Below are 20,290 nucleotides of genomic sequence, written 5' to 3' on the forward strand. Positions count from 1 at the left end.
CGCTTATTCGCGGATCTTTGTTAATTAAAATCTCAGTAACTATTGCAAATCTAGCAAAATGGTATAAGACTTTTTGACTCAGTTTTACTCCTTCTACCTGCCTACGAGAGATTGTACGGCCATTCTGGGACACCCTGTATATAGAATACAATTTGACTAAAGCACGGATTTAAGATTAAACTTTTTAAAAAATTTTTCTTGTGCAAAATTTTTTTTTATGTATTCACTACACTTTTTTCCAAAACTAAGTTTTTTTTAAACAATGTAATATCCAATTCCAGGGCTCAAAGAATTAATAAAATTCTACATCTTTTCTAAAATAGGTAGGTTTATCACATACACAATGTAAGTTTACACTTACCGACACAATGAAAAAATCTTGATGTAGTATAGAAACAATTCCAAAATTGGTAAATTTGAATACTCTATCCATTATCCACATTAAATTGGGTAGGACATTTGGTTTAGCATTAAATGTTGTCATTAATACAGGAACATCACCAGTGCTCTGATGATTTGCTATTACTAATGTTTTCTCACTTATAATCTTCTGGATGTCATCACCTTGCTCTATTACTGTTGATCAAAATAAAAATTATGAAATAAAGCATTTTCCTCTTTTTTAGAAATCCAAGCAATCTTTATTCTTTTCAAGTTTTTAGAGGCACACTTATCATCGTGATTGAGATATTGACAGAATATTAATTACTATTTAAAATTAATATTTGAATTATACACTTGTGATAAAAATAGATAGATATAAATTTTTTTTTTTGTATACATTTAACATATATACATGTGTAAATGTAATGCAAGTAAATAAAAATACAAGAAAACCTTTATTGTTGTAAAAAGTACATTAATATGTCCATATTTTTCTTTCAATATATGCTTTATATTTTATACTTACTGTCGTAACCTGCTGACCAAGTCCACATTGATACCATAGCCAACAACCAGTGAAAAAATAGGCCTTCGATTCGCCAATATACTTGAGGCTGATATACTTTTACAGGAAACAATAACATCATCCATAACACATATGTAGGTATGCAATATATATTGTTTAATATCACAAATGCTGTCCGAGCTATACATTTCAGTAAAGTCACAGTATAGTAACTTATCCTGTAATATATACTAAGTTATTAAAACATTTATTGCTACTTTTCTCAAATATCGTTTTACTTATTAACTCAATATAACATGTTATTAACATTACATATTAAAAACTAAAACATAATTTGATGTTTTAAAAAATAATTAAAGCAATTCACCAAGCATAAAAAATGATGTTGACACACACACAGATTGTTGCATTTGAATAACAGACTTATGATAAAAACATTAGTCTAATATAACATATAATGAGCAATAAAGATAAAATGACATACTTAGCACTAAATCTACTAAATAATAAGGTCATAAATAAAATGTAATATTTATGTCAATATACACACATGTGTATGCAATATATACATTTCTTTACAAGAGTCAAATTAATAGGCCACTACAACATCAAACACACATTTCCCTTCTATTCTATGCTTTTAAACTCATAAAATATAGTTTTCGCATAATGCCATAGCTGATCAAATTTCTCTATTCTCTTTATGTTTCAACAACGATATTAAACGTCATAGTTCATTGAGTACATGAAAAACTATAATACCGCGAGATCACATCTTTTCTATATAAAGAGAGAGAGAGAGAGAGAGAGAGACAGAGAGTAAGGTTAAGTACACATTACTGCACACAAATACAAACTCTTCGCTTTCGCACAACCGATATCAGAATTTATTGTTGAACAACACAAAATTAAGATTGCGCGAACATTATACTTATAAAAACAAAAACATAATCGGATAATTTCTTGATCTTTACCTGATGAGAGTAGAGGCGGCAGAAGAGGTAGAGTCAGTCATTTTTGAGAGCCACCATCCGTTACAAAATACCAACAATATTTTATCCGCATTTCCTCACCATAGCAGCCGTTCACGTGCACCTTATGTAATAAGGAATCATTATTCCGCGATGACACACAGGTATCTCTTAGAGTTTGCGAATTGTTTACACGTTAATACTACTCGCAACGCGCCGACACAGACATCTGTGAGGAAATCGATGATTGTGTTCGATTTTCCGTATTTCTCCGTTATGACCGAATCGGCATTTCGTGTGTTCCACGTTGACTGTACACGCAAAACATGCGAAACAACTTTTGCCTACAATTTTCGTATTCTCTCTTTCTCTTTCTACTACTGATTAAATTTTAATTGTGTAATTCTATATTCTGTAGAAGTAGAAATGTGATATCGTTCATCTCACTTGCTTTTTTTTGTTGCAATTTCTCACCACACAGTACACATACGCATAATCACTCCGCTTAAAGAGCCGTCTACAATGGAGAGTTGTAGGCCGTAATAGTAAGGCCTGTTCTACAATACAGTCGTAAGTTGTAAGTCGTAAAAAATTGACCAATCACAGAAAAATCACAGAAGAATAATCGATTGTGATTGGTCAATTTCTTACGACTTACGGCTTACGACTGTATTGTAGAACAGGCCTAAGAAATCGACCAATCACAGACAAAGTACAGAAGAATAATCGATTGTGATTTGTCAATTTCTTACTGTTACGGCCTACAACTCTTCATTGTAGACGGCTCTTTATGTGTGATGGCCTTTAAGGGTCGTCTACAATGGAGAGTTTTAGACTGTAACAGTAAGAAACTGACAAATCACAATCGATTATTCTTCTGTACTTTGCCTGTGATTGGTCAATTTCTTACTATACAACTTACTAAACAACTCTCCATTGTAGACGGCTCTTTATGTGTGATGGCCTTTAGAGCGCGTTGGGGCATGCGACGCGAACAAACCTTTACCAGAGAGAAGCCTGAAGCCTATGTCACACTACGGATTAGGATTGAGATTGGATTGCAATTTGGCCAATCAGAGAGAAGATCACTAAACTTAGGATTGGTTTTCTTTTTTCTAATTGGTCAAATTTCAATCTAATCTCAATCCCAATCCGTAGTGTGACATAGGCTTCATCACAGGCTTCTCTCTGGTGATAGTGAAAGGTGATAGCATAGACTTGTGAGATGATTGGTCCCCCACCGCTCTTATTGTAACGGCCGATTTCTTCATACCTCTCGATAGCTATCCTCTGGATAAATTCCTCTGCGAGGAACCAATAAGGAGAACCAATTTTGGGAGATATCTTCTAGATAAAGTTATCGAAAACTTATCTAGAAGTGAAAAAATTGGCTGTAAGTAGCGGCGGGGCAGTATCCTCACTTTGACTGCTTTTCCTTCCCTATGCGCGAGTAAGTGTCCTATTCTCTCATTGAATCGAGTATAGAATGACGCTCGTGCGTATACGAATGGTGTTTCCGAATGTGGATTTGACAGCTAATGTTTGTGGAGTGGGAAGAATTTTTGGTACACATATACTTGTGATAATGCGTTTTTTTTTATACGCGCTATATGCTTGAGCGCACATCTCAACTTACTATAAATTATCAAAATTAATTTTTTTAATTTGAAAGTTGAGTAACGGGCTTTTCGAACCAGTTGCAGGGTGTGTTTTTGCATTAAAAATCCAATGAATTATTATTAATCCAAACGTTGCGACTTTATTAGTTCAAGTCATCTTCAGTGGTTTGTAATATTTACATTTTTCTAATATGACGATATTATAGGTCGATGTGTTGACAAGAGCATGTATTTACTTTAGCGTTATCGTCAAGACTTTTTGTTTTTTTTATTAAAAATTTAAAAATTATTTTTTTTATTTGCTCAAAGATACTTGAGTTATTGTATATATTAAATTTGGTATACAAAAAACCTAATCAATTTTCGGACTAATTAGTTTTTTGGTGTGAAATGAATAAGTACATCTTCAGCTGGACGATAAATAAGAGAACCGCCGTTACGAATTGTTTCGTGTGTTTTCACGCTTTTTACTCTCCATTTTCTGAGGATAGACGATAGCACAACCTTCTCTTCGAGTAAAGCAAATCTCTGACCGATACAGTTTCTCGGTCCAGCACTGAACGGAACGTAGGCGTATGGATTCCTGTTTTTCGAGTTTTCCGGAAGGAATCGATCCGGATCGAATTTGAGAGGATCTGGCCAAACTTCTGGATTTCGGTGTGCCAATACGATTGCCAGTATGATTGTCATACCTTTTGGAATCACATAGTCACCTAAAGTAAGAATAGAAAACTCATGCACACATCAAAAACATACATCTTTCTTTTATACTTTATGTCGGCAAACGTTTTGTTATTCATACTACTAGTGTTTTTTAGGCTGCTTTCCTTTTAGGAGACACAGTCGACACAAGAGTCATTCTATCTTTGTTTCTCACTGAATACTGAACGAAGACAGAATGACTTTTGTGTCGACTGTGTCTCCTAAAAGGAAAGCAGCTTTAATTATTCAGTCGTTGAGTTGTAATTGTATTCTTTAAAAGTCTTGAAAGATACTTCTGAAGATACTTTTTTGCTTATACTTACCTAAGTTTACATCTTCCGTTAATTCTCTGCCAATCATAGGCACACTTGGATATATTCTGAGCGTTTCTTTTATGACTCTGTCGAGATATTTTAATTGCGACAAATCCTTTATGGTTACCGGCGCGTCCAAATCTTTGAAAACTTCTTCTAATTCTTCGTGAACTTTTTCTTGATGTTTCGGACTGTTGCCCAGACAAAACAACGTCCAGGTTATTGCTACCGCAGTTGTGTCATGGCCCTATTATTAAATTGTTTTTTACACTACCATTGTATAAGTGTATATTAAGTAAATAGTTATATACGATAGTCGCCTATTAAGCCCCTTGCACAATGGAAGGAATAGCGATAGCGATAGAAATAACACAGTTTTTAACACAGAATTCCAACTCGTCGAAAATTTTATCGCTATTGCTTATTCCGATTTTCTGATCTGCATTGATACATGTGTAGTTTTGTATGGTAGATTCCGCTGTTCCTACCTTTATTTTTAAATATAAACTCTTTAAAACTTTTGTTATTTCTATCGCTATCGCTATTCCGTCCATTGTGCAAGAGGCTTTAAGCCCCTTGCATAATGGAAGGAATAGCGATAGCGATAGAAATAACACCAGTTGGGGGACGTTGCGACAATTGCTGTAAATTTTATAGGTACGTTACTTGTATAAAATTTCATATTAAAAATATCGAACTCAATTAATTTTTCTTTTTCTCACCTCGAACATAAACGTGTCGACTTGCGCTCTCACTTCGTCGTCGGTTAACGGTGTGTCGCTCTTTTCGTTCTCATCCAATAATAGATCTAAGAAAGCTTTCTTCCGCTTGACTGATGAATAAATTGTATATTTAAATAAAAACTAATTGTGCAAATTACTAGTAAAATACATTTAACAATAATTTACCACACACCATCATCGATATTTTCCAGATTATCATAGTCGTTTTTCAATTGCCGTTCAATCTTTCGTTTCTTTATTATCTAAAATTAGTTATACTTGCTATGAATTATTGTAAACAAACACGTATACTTTATTGAAATATTACGCGTATTATTTGGCATACCGATCTTGTAAATTCATGTAGATCATTCAACGTTGCTTTATATTCTTTTCCAGTTGGTGTTAAATAATACAACGAATCCAACATATACCATGGTCGAAGGAATCGATTGATTATCATTTTGGAGACTCTAAAAGTTAAATTAATGAATATAACATCTTCTTTAAAATTGCAACACCAATTAATTATAATATTATTGTGTTAACAATATAACCGTAATAGAAGATATTTTAGACTAACTTATGTACTGTTGAAGTATACTTGGTATTATCTTCTTGAGCATGTACATTCACACCCATTGCAGTTTCTAGAAAATATAATAAATAATAAATATAATAATTATTATTATTAAAATATATAATATAATAAGTAATAATTGTTAAAAAAAAAGTTGGGAAAAGAAAAATTCTATTACATTTCTGTGTTCTAATAAATGTTTGTAAATAATCACGGAAAATACAGTTTTTATGAGTTACTTGTTAGTTTCACTAAAAAAATCGTTTTGTTATAACACCGAGTACTTCGGATATAAAACGTGATCTATAAAGTCTACATAAGTTTCTGATTTTTTGCACAAATATCTTCTAATTATATATAGTTTTTCAATTGGTGTTACTACTTTATTATTATTATAATATATATCACGTCTTTTGTAGAATAGATTTTATAGATAAGTTTGTAGTATATATTATAATTATAAAACAAACAAAAGTTTACTTGGCGTTACTTTTTGACATCACTTTTTTTGTAAAACAGATTTTTTAAGTAAAGAATTTTTTGTAGTGTTAAATCAATTTTTAATTTATTATTACACTTTAAATACAATACGTGTTGTGCGTGTACTTTTATTGTTGCACATATAAAAGATAGTACATATATATTATTAAATAATATATGCTGCATACTCACCACATATAATATCAAGAGTCACGTTGATAGAAAATGGAAAAATATTAATTGGTTTTGTTGGATTTTTTTCTATCTCTTTTTCGAGACATTTTGTTAATATCTTCGATTTTTCATGGAAGGTTTCGACAAACTGTTCTAATATGCTAAAATGGAATGTTGGCCCAATAAGTTTCCTGTCGTGAAACCATTGTAATCCTGTTTAACGTATAATTTGTAACATATGTGTTACAAGAAATGTTTTTAGTTTAATTATTTTAAATTTTAATATTTTTTAAATATATGTTATAAGAAAAAATATTTCTAAATTTATCATTTTTAAATATAAGGTTAAGACTATCTTAAAATAATTAAGAAAATTAAGATGAAAAATTATGTACACATTGTGCGTTTACCTGAAGAGGTAAGAAGTCCATTCCCCAACCAGGATCTCAGCAGGTGATATATCGATCCTTTCTTAATATTTGTAGTACTAGGAAATATTATCTGTATATGGACAAAGGTAAAATGAAACAACTCGTGTGGCAATACATAGTTTCTCATGCATAGTATATATCCATACAGACATAATATAGATATTTACTCTAAACGTCTCTATGTGACGTCTAATCAAACATCTAACAACAATTTGTATAGAATGTTGTTCCGCGTGTGTGGATATACACATGATGTAAGAAGATGAGATTTTTCATTAATTAAGTTATGCATTTGTCATCATATAAAATATAATGACTGATTTGACTGTTATAGCTATTATTTGCATCACTTACCTCTAAAAATTCTGGTTTAAATATATGTATTATCGGCGAAGGACCGATCCACTGCACAAATATTCCTTCTTTGTACTCATTAATTTGCGATAATATCCATTTCATACGTTCTGTACAAATGATACTAAATTTATTTATACCAATTTAAAATAAATAAAGTTTTATATTTTGTATTTTTGTACGTATATATATATATATATATGTATATACATATATATGTGTGCACACTTATTACTAATTTAATATTTATAAAAAAATTGAAATATTTTATTTGCTAAAAATAAAAATATTTTTATTTTTTAATATTAAACGTTCTTTACCGTAGTCTGGCTTGTTTATTAATTTAAATATTACGCCGATGAAGGGAAATCCGGAAATTTGCGGAAAGCGCTTGAGTTTCTGTCTAATAGTGTACTGATTATACATTGCCGATATAATTATGAAAATTATACCTATGCTCAGAGTGCTTAACATCAAAAAGATGAGATACATTTTTGTATATCCTGCAAACATTTGAACAGTTTAAGTTACTAATTAACCCTCGGAGAACACACTGAGTCAATTTGACCCTGTTCGTCGACTTTGATCAAAATATTTTGCTTCAATTTTGCTTTTTTGTAACATATTTTTTACAATGTTAATAATGTTAACGACACTTTAAAACTATATAGGCATATTCCAAACTGTTCAAAATATATCCGAAAATTTTTTCAAGCCAATCGGATAAGTGCATTTTAAATGGTAGCATCTCAAAAAGTGGACAGGGTCAAATTGACCCAGATTGTTCTTCTTGATTGAAAAAATAGGTGTGTTCCCCGAGAGTTAAATGCCAAAATTTCCACATTGAAGAAAAAAGCGGATTATAATAAAACACTCACCACCAGATTTTTTTAAGTAATAATTATATACACACTATAAAGTCACACACTTAATATTCGCAAATGTAGAAGATGCTCTGGTTATCGTATTTTATTTTGTATCGGAAACATTACACTTTTTTAATTGTTTACGTTATTTGCTATATAATTAACCGTATAATTCTTATAAATTACGTTTATTGAATGTATTGCACAATCTGCAATGTCATGCGACAGACACAGTTATTGATATATTGTTGTTCCAACAATTGCTCGTGCGCATCTACTTCGTCTCTTCTTGAGACTTGAAATATATATTCTCAGAATGAGTCAGCTAAATTCGTGATTTTATCACAGAGTACTAGTACTCATGCAGTGTGTTATCTGTTTTAAAATGCTACTATCAATTTAAATGTATCGCTCCTCGATGTTTTTGCTGCAATCGCGCGCGGGGGTTTTTGTAACATTCAGAAAACCAACAAAATTAGCATTTTGTTATTCCATTATCATTTAACTACTACAGATAACAGACGCTTGTTTACAATACACTACAAGCTACAACAAACTATCTTCTTCTTTATGTAATAACATGGAAATTTGATTTGATGGCCTCGCCATCGGATATTACATGCAACTTCACCTTCACAATTATCATTATCAAGCTATTAATTATAGTCGTAATCACACTTCTTTTTCTCTAAACCTGGTATTATTCTGAAGGTATTATTCCACCAATTTTTATTTCACGCGCTCAGAGTTATGTAAACAATAAGTAATTTTCTAAGAGTGATGTACTTGATAGATTGCAGAAACGTGCACATTTGCTTTCACAGTTAGCTTGTGCTCATCAAACAGAAATCTCATTCAGAAATCTTTTAGATATTTTTTCTTATATTAAACACCGCGCGCGATTATCGCGACACACGCAAAAATGTAATAGAAGTCTGTTATTTTATCATTTTATCATTAGTTATTTTTATGTGAAAAATATGCAGATTGTTGCAAGGTTTAAAATGCAAACCATATATATGGAAATACGAGTGTCATGTCGCCTTTGTTTAAATGATAAACTTCCAACTGCTATCAAATATATAAATAGTGTTATTAACTTCAGATTATGTAAACGTAAAATAACATTGACATGAGTTGTTCGAGTCTAGTCTTAAGTACTATGTTATTTCAAAGTTCTTTTTTTTGAATTATGAATCAATATAAATTTTGTAAACTGTTTTTACACACACACACACACACACACACACATATATATAGCACTCCACAAATTTCAAAACATTAGATAGCTTTTCAAAAACAAAAAACATAGTTTTTATTAAAAATTGTATAATTCTTACTTATATATAAATTGCAACTATATCGCAATGTTATAAGATGTATTTTGATATAAATATGACGAAACATTAGTTATATATATCACTTTAATTGTTGTCGAACCAACGCGGTTCGATGACATTACATTTAACAGGTGGCAAAGTAATCGGCATAGTCGATGGCAAAGAAGTAGGTAGAAATTCTCCGGGCCACAGATGAAGAGCGTCTACAAACAGCAATCCGAGCAGGATACCGCGTAACAAAGGCGCGAAAATACTCGAGAGTCGACTTCTGCTGGTTTTTTGCGGCCAAATAAACACGAGTCGAGAATCGCCTGTATTGTGAAACATGCGAGAGTATGACAAGCGTGACCTGGATTTTCTTAGATGATAAAACGTCTTGTGCGTTTGACCTGTATTGCGACGATTGATGGATGAGTTGACACGATGCGGGCATACACCGGCCGGCGCGCTGAAAACTCCATCGCCGATGTAAGTCTTTCTTTTTCGATAATTGAAAACACGACCCCGACTCTGTAATGCGCGACATGCGAATTTTTCTTCCCAATTCGTGTAGACAGATCCGGTGAATGTGCTGCCGATGCTCTCCTGAAGAGAAGCGCTTGTCACAGTGACTAGCGAAAAGTCGTCATCGTCTTTATCTCGGCGCGTCGTCGGTTCGTTTAATCTGCTGTGTAAATGTTAATTTTCTGTTTTTTCTTAAGATAAGTCACTATCTTCATTATTTATTATTTAATTTATATGAAAAATGTATATAAGAGATATATTTTGTGTTTCAACTATATAAATAACAAAAAAAAGAGACGTCTTAGTACTCTCATAGATCGAATATGTGAGTAGTTGCTACACGAGATAAATGAGATGATACAATAATTATTGTACGCAGAAGTGCGCGTACGTGTTTGTTACTACGTAGATAAAACGTATGGTTCTAAAAATGTAAAACTTCCCGAGTTATTCTCTTATCATATTACAAGCAATATTGAGTAGTTTTAATCCCGTACTGATTGAGCCGAGTAGCAATTTCGTTTTGGTTCACTTGGCACTTGATGTGCTCCAGATTTCAGATATTTCAATGATCTTCCGTTTGATGATTCAAACCAACTATTAAGTCTCTATATCATCCTTGCATATTTACACGACATGATAATTAACTGTAAACGATAGTTGACAGACAGAAAAGAGAACTTGCCGAGAATATGATTGCGTCCTTCATATTTTGTTTGTTTGCTATATTCGATTTTGATGAATAAAGGTTTATTCACGTTTATCGCTAACTGTTAACTGACTGATATTATCAACAGAAGCTATACATTGCATATACCGCATTCAACTTAAAATTGTCTCAATGTCGCTTTCGGCAAAAACAATTTAGTTTTTTTTCTAAATTCTTTGTAACTCAAAAAATTGCGAGTGAAAACATTTGGCGAAATTAACGCCCGTACAAGCAATTTTATCATTGTTTGTCAAAAAACTTTAGTAGATATTTCATTAGGTTTCTTATTTTTAAAATGTCTTCCAAAACTAGTAAGTAACCTACATTTAATTAACTTAATCATTTTCTGAGCGCGTTACTATTAATTATGTATTAATTAATAATAAAATAAATATATTATCAATTGTTGAAACATTTCAATTAAAATTAAATTAAAAAATTGGCATTTGCTTTATCAACAACAAGCTCTTGTTTCACCATTGACGACTGTTGCAACAGTTATCGAAGAACGTCGATGTGACCTAATCGGTCGCCACAGAGAACTCAAAAATAAACTTACTACGATGGAACGTTCCATCCCGGTTTTGATGGCGTATAAAATGTGGATGACCGATCGAAACTGTCACAACACATCCTCTTATTGCAAAGTGCAAGAAATCATGAAAAAGTTCTCGCCACAACTAGATCCCGCCGATAAACTCCTTGATCGACTCAAGAGCACGGTCAACAATCTTCATCAGGAAACGACACAGTTGCATGTACGGCCTGATTGACATTCGACGATAAAAATCTGGGTAAATTTTGTCAAGTGTTTTTTCGACACAGCTATGATTTTGCGATTTTAATACGTATTATCATAGCTGTATAAAAAAATTTCTGATAATTCAAGGTTCCAAAGGGTTACGAATAAATCGAGAGAATAGACGAAGATTAAAATTCGCTGTGAGTTTAACTTTTTAAAGTTAAAATGTCGATCTCATTGATGCAGGATAAGATCATAAATGCGGACGTGGAATTGGAGGAAGCTGACATGGAATTGGAGTCTTTAGAGTTTGCTAACAAAGAGTTGGAACAGAATCTGACCGAATTGCAACATGAAATACAGAGACACAAGACACTTAGCTTACACTCCATTCACTCTGAGGATTTAATATGTCTAAAGAAAATACGTCAACTCGCTCAAGAAGAATTGAAGCTGAAGACGTATATCAAAGAGTTGGAAAACATAGAGGACATGTATAGACGACAAATGAACAAAATGCTGTCTTGCAAAGAGTTACAGCGCGATAATAAAAGGACAACAGAATGCATGCAAAAATTGGAAGATGGTAGCAAAGAGCTACAATGTCCGCTTGATGTTTACAATAAACATAACGTAACAAGGCAGATTTATGCTTTTAAAGATAAGAAACAAGTGAGTAGAAAAGATGTACATAATATCTGATTTATTTATGATCATTTTCCTTTCTATATCATTTAACTTAGATTTGTTGCTCGTGTACAACATCAATAACATTAATCGATTGCAAGGAAACGTCAAAGAGAACAAAAGCGCGCAAAAAATATTCGTCGCTTCCGTATTGTGTTCCGCTGATTGTTCATGCGTCGCGCACAGCTACGAATAAATCGCGCGCTTGCGAACTATGCTGCAAATATTGCCGACAGATTTCTAGTGCCACACTCAAATCCAAGTCTCCCTGTTTAATAAATCATCTTTGCGAATTTCCGCTCAGCGTCGCCTCAGGCATGTATTCACTAAAGTACTTGTCAAAAACTTTAGTTATTTTAAGCTCCTTCTTTACATTTAAACGCAAGTTTGCGCAGATCTTGTAAAATTGACTAATTACATAGTCAAATTAGAGCCAATCGACTAACGTGATTGGTCAATTTCACCTGCAATTTACGTCTAATGTAAAACGGGCTTTGTGTGTAATAATTTACACATGACACACAAGGACATATATTTCTTTCTATTATGTAAAAATTATCGTGCAAAGTTTGTGTATTTGCGTTTTTAGATGTACTGCAGTCATCTAAACAAATGACCCTATCTTCCGTACCATGTGAGTCCGATAAAACATGTAACGAGTGTGAAATTGCGACTGCATGCAAGCATATTAATAGTTGCAAATGCAATTGTAAAAGAATATGCGCGAGCAAATTGTCTACTTTACCGTGCGATTACAGCGTTATATCGTTAAGCAAAACTTATCAATCGACGGAAGTAGACAATGGTAATAGTGACGAAGAATTTTGCGAATGTTGTTCGTGTGGTGACGAAAGTAGCGAAAATTTATTATAATAATGTAATTAATGTCTAACATTTATCGATTGACAAAATGCTCACTTTTTAAAGGTTTAAATATTATAAAAATTTCTTTATTTAAATACTTACGCATATAAATTTTGACTTAGTTTTATTTTATTCAAAAATTTGAGAAATGAGAACATTAAATTTACCAGTTTTTGATAAAGTTACTTGAATTGATTTATCATGTACAAAAATATCTTCTCCATAAAAATATAGTGCTTACAAAACAATGAAATAGTGTGCTTTTTTGTAAAAATATATAAATATATATAAATATATATACACATATATACATCTGTATATATATATATATATATATTTGTTCGCTAAGTGAGTATCCTAATAACTTGAAACACGTTTAAACAACTTTACGATGATAACTTCTAAACTGCAAGAAGGTAGGGATATATTTTTAGTTTTACGTAATTTTCTAAAGCAATGGGAAAAATATATAAATTTTTGCATACATCTAATATTGTTTTATACCGAAAAACTTATTAAAAGTAACACACATACACAGCATTATATATATATATATATTATATCAGATATGAAATATTATCTCTACTTTTATATTATCTCTACTCTTTCATTTAATTGTTTAGAACGGAATGTTGAATGGGTAATAGGGACTGGCGGTTGCACTGAAAATAGAAACAAACCACGAGATAGCATTAAAATAATAAAATATCCACATATCTGTTTTTATGTAACAAAACAAGTAGCAATAAATCCTTACCCAATTAATGGACAAATTCTTCCATCGCAATCAAAGGTATCGATATATTCAATATCTTCAGGAGAAAGTTTAAAGTCAAATACTTCACTGTTTTGAACGATTCTCGATTTAGTAACAGACTTGGGAATTACTATGTGGCCGCGATCCAACTGAAAGTTATTATTAGACTTTCACATCAATATGTTTAGTCGACCGTTATTATGTATTTCTCATCAGAATGTAATTTAAATATTTTTCATTATTGTCTTTTAACATATTTAATTTATTGAAAATTTAGACTTCAAGCGAATATACCTGATAACGTATGAGTATTTGCGCGGGAGTCTTGTTATATTTCTTCCCGAGTTCACTTAATTTCTTATCTTCTAGTAGCTTTGGATCATCTGGCTTGGCCCACGGCCTGTCTGGCGATCCGAGTGGACTATATGCTGTAATAAGAATGCCCTTTTTCTTGCAAAAGTCCGATAGTTTTTTTTGCGTTAAGTACGGATGGCACTCGACCTAAAAAACAAAAATAATTGCAACAAAAATTAGATACATCTTGTTTTTAAGACTTATACATAAATTTTTCAGGTAAGTTCTTTCAATATACTCAGTTTTTATTTACCTGATTTGTTACAGGTTTAATTGTTGCATTCTGAAGTAGTCTGGTAATTTGCTCAGAATTAAAATTGCTGACTCCGATATTTTTGGTCAGACCTTTAGACATCACACCTTCCATAGCTTTCCAAGTATCGACGTAGTCTACGTCACTCAAGATTGGAGTACCATCAGAATTTGTAGGAAAAAGGACCTCGCCTTCCTTGTAACCGACCGGCCAATGAATCAAGTAGAGATCTAGATAATCCAGTTTCAGGTTCGTCAATGTTTGTTTAATAGCCGGTTCTACCAGATCGGGTCTGTGGAAAGTATTCCACAGCTTGCTGGTTATGAACAGATCTTCTCTCTTTATAACACTTTCCGCGATTTTTACTTGGATCGCTTCACCGACTTCCTTCTCATTACCGTAAACATGAGCGCAATCAATATGTCTGTAGCCGATATCGATAGCATCTTTCACTGCTTGAGTGACTTCTCCTGGCTTAGACTGAAAAAACCAAATTAAATTTACAGGTTTTTGGACAATGTTTTAATCCCGAATTTCAGTTTTTTCTCAGTTATTAAAAATGTTGTAAATAAAAAAAAGAATTTTAGACAAAAAGTTATTTAAAATGCAATGTCTATTTTATACATACATATATATATATGTTTTTTTTTTCATGTAATATAATATAAAATGTAATTATCATTGTTAAAACTTAAACTTCTATGTATCACTTATGTGCTAATTATAGTCATACAATTAGTACCAGTGTATGACGTATCATATGCTGATAAGAAATATAGAAGCAATAATATTGCGCAAAGTAATACTATAAAAACATAGTATAGAATATTTGCTCTAGTTGATTAATATACGGTAGAATCTCATTTTTATTCAAATGAACTTTATTTAATATAGTGCTAGATTATCTATAATAAGAGTTTTTGTATTTTATTAATTTACTATCAAATAATTTCGTGGTAACGCACAATAAATATAAAAAACTTTGTTACATTTAACTTGTAAACTGCATTAGAAAAATTTGTATGTCAATCCCGTGTGCAAAAAATACTTGAAGAGCGCTAAACGTTAGGTCATATAGAATCCATGTGTGTCTGTGTATTTATATATGTACGATGAAATTAGAATGGTTTGTTCTGTCTATATATACAGCACGCACAGTTAGCTCCGCCACGTAGACACTGTGGCGTAATCTTCATTTTATTACTTGCAACTGGCATGGAAAGTTCTAGACTTCTGATAATATTATCAGTTTAAGCAAAATATTTTTTACACGGATCAACATTTTTTACAAACCTTCAGTAGATGTTTATTAAATGTTTGTCACGAGGAGTTATGAACATCTATGATTCCATGTAACTCCATTTGTGTCTGTGTGGAACATACTATGTGGATTATCAATACCGCTTTTATCAATATAAATAAATAACAAAACAAAATCTTAATTCTTCGCTTATTTTGATGAGATAAATACTTCTTGAAAATAGAATCTAATAAATAAATATCTTTTGTGTGTGTGTGTGTGTGATGTGTAGTACGTGTGCAGAAATTAAAACTGTATGAACTACGTATGAAAGAGTGCGTATAAAAAAGAGTGAAAATGTAAAAACTCACCTTCCATGTACCTAACCCGAAAACAGGTACTTCGTTACCGTTGTAGAACTTCACTTTCGGTGCGTTCAGAACCATTTTGTATTATGTCACACACTCAGCTGTAGAAGAGAAAGAATACGGGATTTGAAAATTTTTTGAGAGCAAACTTGATCGCTCTTTGTCCGTCTAATCAATCTTGAGTGATGCCGCACACCACAATGTTGACGTAGTCATTCGCCGGCTTCCTTATAAACGTCCCCACTCCCAAAGGGAAACCTCGTTCTTAATGGACGAAATCGATTTTGTTTGAGATACGGACTGTGCGATGATTTGCCGGTAGTAAAACTCATTTGCAAATATGTATATTTTACAATCTTAAAATTAATCTATACGTTTGCAAATCGTTCAAACAATATTACCTATGAATTTGTTTGAAGTTAATCGTTTAATTGAATTTCAGTAATTATTATTCTTTATTAGGAACGTGGGATTATTTTTAATAAATGATAGAAATGCATAAAACCATGTATCGTTATCTTTTGTAAAAAGAATACGATGTTGTGTCAAAGACAACTTGATGCCTCTGTTTGTCAATCCAGTTAATCTGTCTTACGATTTTTGCATAACGGCTATCATTGATAAACCATATTTACATAATATCTATACTTACGCACACACACACACACACACAGTAGCCGGCGATGAGAATAATTCAAACGGTTGTGGTGGGCCGAATTTATACGATGGCAATCCGGCACCGTGGAAAATTACAGCAACCGTTAGGACGTTTAGAGCAATGAATCAGAAGCCCTTGACAACTCCTTGAGGAAGAATAAGATATTATTCGCAGTAATATCGCTTAATGAAACCAGTGAACAAAACAATAAATAAAGATACATGGAAACATTTATTGTGATATACAAATTATAAATTAGTTCTTAATTGATACATATTATTAATTCATTTTTCTCTCTCTTGCTTTCTCTCTTAAACTTCTTTCTTTGGAATAAAAAATAGTAAAGAAAATATTTGATTGTTTTTTGTTTTGTTTTTATTGTAAAAGTGACACAACAGTAGTGAATATAAACATATATAAACATATATATATATATATATACACATATATATTTATATTCATAAATATATGTGTACATATATATTGTTTTTCTTATTTGCTAGAGAATGCAACAAGATTGTGGAAGTAAGTAAAATATTAATTTGAAAATCACGCATTATTGCCTTTAGCAATTTCTAGGATATTCGATTTGTTGAGAAATACATACTACTACTGTATCAATCGTTAAATAAATTTTAAAAATGAAAGTAAAAAAAACGACCGAAAATAATGAATCAAAACTTTAATATATAATTTTGTTAAAAATGGAAAGTCTTTGCATAAAAATAAGTAATTATAATCGCAACTAGATGTAATTTGTTTACATATAAATTGAAACGTTCTTTATTACATCGGAGATGTAATAGAAATAGAGAAAATCCATTGACTAACTTGTGATCTTGACCTTGTAATCTCAGACCTTGAAAATTTTTGTAGCGTCTGATAACTGCAATTGGCTAGACCAAGGGTCGAGCAAGCCTCAAATAGTGTCGTGGGAAGATGTGCGCGTTTAGAAAGAGAGTACTAATATGATTTATATATGTATGTGTACAATTTATTATATATATCGACTTGTTTCCTGTTGCCTTCTGAGTTCGTTAAAGTCTCATCATTCGATCATGACATTTGAGAAATATATTGATATAAATATTTGACAATTAATATTTAAAATATTAATATTAAAAATGTTAATTGTCAAATATTAATTGGCCAATTAATATCTATTAATATTGAACGATATTGTTTTGTATATTATTTTTTTTACTTTTAGGTCTTATACAAGTGATTTATTTAAAAAAGACAAAACGGCAATAAAAAAACGCAAATAAACTGTCAAAAATCAGTTTTAACAGAAAAACACGTTTTAAAATTTCACCGACACAGTTTATATAATTTTATACATCGTGTTTCTTATTGAAAGTCTGCTATACGGACTATAAATGCAATAATATATACCGTTATTTTGTCACTTTTAAGTTAAAATAATTTTAAATTCATTCCGTTCATTGGTGAATTTTTTTATTTAAAATCCAGTATCAGAGTTTTAGTTTATAACGTTGAACCGTGTGATCAAATAATGTGTTAGAAATAATCTTGTGTTTTTTCTCTTAAAATGGAATATTGAAGGGATAGTACTTAAAGTCCTTTGTTCTGTAACATAAAAATTAACATTAATATGAAAATGTTAGAAATAAAGAAACTTCATATGTATAAAACTTATAAGTTTTATGATAAACTAGATTTTTTGTAAAAAACTTATTTCATATTTTCATGCTAAATTATTTCATCATGTGTATAAAAATCGAAGAGTAAAAGTGCCACGTAATGAAGTTTTATCTTTTTTTACAAAGAGTATAGAACAAAATAAGATAAAAGTGCAAGAGATAAGTCCGAACATTATTTAATCTACTTACGGGGCAAATCCTGCCACTCTGTCACCAGTACTAAGTTTTCGTATAGCGTTTATTTCGTCGTTCGTCAATGAAAAATCAAAAATTTCCATATTCTCTTTTATTCTACTTTTAGTCACTGACTTCGGTATTGGCGCAACTCCGTTTTGGTACTATAAAGATAAAATATGTATTCATTTCGTGTAAATTTTAATTTCTTTATACATACATAAAGTAAAAAATATTTTTCTGTGTGTATGTAGTTTTCGTTACTTACCACATATCGAAGCGCTATTTGCGCGGGAGTCTTATTATATTTTTGTGCAATTTGCAATATCACAGGATTGTCTAATTGATTCGCGACGCCTGAGGAATTTCCGGGTTGTCCCAAGGGAGAATAGCCAGTTACCGTAATATTATGTTCTTTGCAAAAATCGACTAGTTTCTCTTGGTTTATATTTATGTTAACTTCAACCTAACAAAATATTTCTCGAGTTAATGAGAAATGTTAACATCATAGTAAATATGTATTTATTTTTCATTAAAAATGAAACTATACATAAACTTCTACTTTATATGGATTAATTATATGTAAATACGTGCCTGATTGTTAACTGGTGCAATTTTCGCTGATTTGAGTAGACGAGTTATTTGCTCGGAGTTGAAGTTACTGATTCCAATGCTACGAGTTAAGCCTTGACGAACGCATTCTTCCATTCCTTTCCATGTTTCTAAATAATCCGTATCTGACTCAATTAGTTTGCCATTATCATCTTGAGGCCACATATTATCTCCCTCCTAAAAAAAAGATGGAAAAGAATATTGTTCCAAATAAATATCATAGAAAAAGAAAACATTTTATTATAATTTAGCTATACTTTATAATAATTATTGTTGCACAATAGTAACATAAACTTATTTTTTTATATTGATATGTTTGATCAAACTTTAAATATTTACAATACTATTTTACATCAGTCGTAACAAATGATGCTTACCTTGAATGCAAATGGCCAATGAACCAAATAAAGATCTATGTAATCTAAACCAAGATTGGTAAGCGATTGTTTGCAAGTTGGAACAACAAGTTCTTTTTTGTGAGTATTATTCCATAGCTGGTGAAATATTTAAAATTACTTTTTTATATTTTCATTTTTATATAAATTATAAAAAATGTGTTTACATAGTGAGATGACTATAAAACAAATGATTGGTTTACGCGACTTAAATAAACTAATAGACAAAACATTAAAAATTCTATGTAAATATTTAAGTTATATTTATCTGTACAGTGATTTCACCTTTGTAGTAACAAATAGGTCCTCCCTTTTCACGATACCATCTTGAATTTTTTCGCAAATAGCTTTTCCGATCTCTTTCTCATTACCATAAAAGAAAGCTGTATCAATATGTCGATATCCGAGATCTATTGCATCCTTAACAGCTCTTTCTACATCTCCTTTTAGCGACTAATTGTTTTAAACGTAAAAAGAAAATAATTACAATCGTGTACTCTTATATAGTTATAAATATACTTTTAAAACTTTTTATTTTCAAATTGTATAAAAGTCACAAGTATAAGGTTCATTAAGTATGTTTCTACTTAAAAAAAAAACAAAAAAAACCATCTACAATGGAATTGTTTTTAGTATCTCTCTCTTTCTCTCTTCAAATCATGGTTTGGTTTGGTGCATATGTGGCTCAAAGGACCGACTCAAGATAGTCCATACGCCATTCTAAGCTTGAATAGTGATTTTCTTGGTATGTTCACCGTAAACGGTTGAATGGTTGATTTCTCCAACTGGAGTAACAAAGTACCCCAGAGAACTGCGCAGATCTAGGGTCTTTAAAAACTACCAGAT

At 31.4% G+C, this 20,290-nt stretch overlaps 5 protein-coding genes and 1 long non-coding RNA gene across 10 annotated transcripts in view; 1 reads left to right on the forward strand and 5 right to left on the reverse strand.

Annotated features, from left to right (window-relative positions):
* Positions 1 to 2,372, reverse strand: part of LOC109860818 (acyl-CoA:lysophosphatidylglycerol acyltransferase 1-like) — a 4,509-nt gene extending 2,137 nt beyond the window's left edge. Inside the window, exons 1-3 of the mRNA XM_020440179.1 lie at positions 1,885 to 2,372; positions 911 to 1,128; positions 362 to 576 (exon numbers count right to left, since the gene is read on the reverse strand). Of these exons, the coding sequence (XP_020295768.1) occupies positions 362 to 576; positions 911 to 1,128; positions 1,885 to 1,925 (474 nt within the window). The 5' untranslated portion in view covers positions 1,926 to 2,372. The remainder of the gene's footprint in view (positions 1 to 361; positions 577 to 910; positions 1,129 to 1,884) is intronic.
* A 1,241-nt stretch (positions 2,373 to 3,613) lies between these two features.
* On the reverse strand, positions 3,614 to 8,408 carry LOC109860817 (cytochrome P450 4C1-like). The gene is made up of 11 exons (XM_020440178.1): positions 8,136 to 8,408; positions 7,578 to 7,760; positions 7,258 to 7,367; positions 6,883 to 6,973; positions 6,491 to 6,685; positions 5,822 to 5,888; positions 5,585 to 5,711; positions 5,432 to 5,501; positions 5,239 to 5,348; positions 4,526 to 4,763; positions 3,614 to 4,213 (listed from the first exon to the last, which is right to left on the reverse strand). Exons 2-11 carry the CDS (start codon positions 7,747 to 7,749, stop codon positions 3,873 to 3,875), a joined length of 1,521 nt encoding a protein of 506 aa, XP_020295767.1. The 5' UTR covers positions 7,750 to 7,760; positions 8,136 to 8,408; the 3' UTR covers positions 3,614 to 3,872.
* Positions 8,409 to 9,409: 1,001 nt separating this feature from the next.
* LOC109860822 lies at positions 9,410 to 10,554 on the reverse strand. Its single transcript, XR_002250884.1, has 3 exons — positions 10,465 to 10,554; positions 9,853 to 10,130; positions 9,410 to 9,774 (listed from the first exon to the last, which is right to left on the reverse strand). It is a non-coding gene; the product is annotated as an uncharacterized LOC109860822 (long non-coding RNA).
* Positions 10,555 to 10,895: 341 nt separating this feature from the next.
* Positions 10,896 to 13,217, forward strand: LOC109860819. Of its 5 annotated transcripts, none has more exons than XM_020440182.1 (5): positions 10,896 to 10,987; positions 11,175 to 11,470; positions 11,537 to 12,090; positions 12,162 to 12,420; positions 12,695 to 13,217. In XM_020440182.1, exons 3-5 carry the CDS (start codon positions 11,644 to 11,646, stop codon positions 12,976 to 12,978), a joined length of 990 nt encoding a protein of 329 aa, XP_020295771.1. In that variant the 5' UTR covers positions 10,896 to 10,987; positions 11,175 to 11,470; positions 11,537 to 11,643; the 3' UTR covers positions 12,979 to 13,217. The 5 variants fall into 5 exon arrangements, with proteins under 5 accessions (XP_020295771.1, XP_020295769.1, XP_020295772.1 ...); XM_020440180.1 differs by having other exon boundaries at positions 11,566 to 12,090; XM_020440183.1 differs by having other exon boundaries at positions 11,566 to 12,090; positions 12,207 to 12,420.
* An 88-nt stretch (positions 13,218 to 13,305) lies between these two features.
* LOC109860821 (aldose reductase-like) lies at positions 13,306 to 16,184 on the reverse strand. Its single transcript, XM_020440185.1, has 5 exons — positions 15,945 to 16,184; positions 14,334 to 14,813; positions 14,021 to 14,227; positions 13,727 to 13,875; positions 13,306 to 13,631 (listed from the first exon to the last, which is right to left on the reverse strand). Exons 1-5 carry the CDS (start codon positions 16,017 to 16,019, stop codon positions 13,589 to 13,591), a joined length of 954 nt encoding a protein of 317 aa, XP_020295774.1. The 5' UTR covers positions 16,020 to 16,184; the 3' UTR covers positions 13,306 to 13,588.
* Positions 16,185 to 18,040: 1,856 nt separating this feature from the next.
* LOC109860828 (1,5-anhydro-D-fructose reductase-like) lies at positions 18,041 to 19,897 on the reverse strand (the record flags this gene model as incomplete). The annotated part of the gene is made up of 6 exons (XM_020440196.1): positions 18,041 to 18,189; positions 18,453 to 18,601; positions 18,706 to 18,903; positions 19,032 to 19,226; positions 19,427 to 19,543; positions 19,730 to 19,897. Coding segments are annotated over 6 exons (870 nt in total), but the record flags the coding sequence as incomplete, so codon positions are not given.
* Between the last annotated feature and the right edge of the window lie 393 nt (positions 19,898 to 20,290).

This window comes from Pseudomyrmex gracilis, unplaced genomic scaffold (assembly GCF_002006095.1).
Source record: "Pseudomyrmex gracilis isolate BER0280 unplaced genomic scaffold, ASM200609v1 scaffold_472, whole genome shotgun sequence".
Lineage (NCBI taxonomy): Eukaryota > Metazoa > Arthropoda > Insecta > Hymenoptera > Formicidae > Pseudomyrmex > Pseudomyrmex gracilis.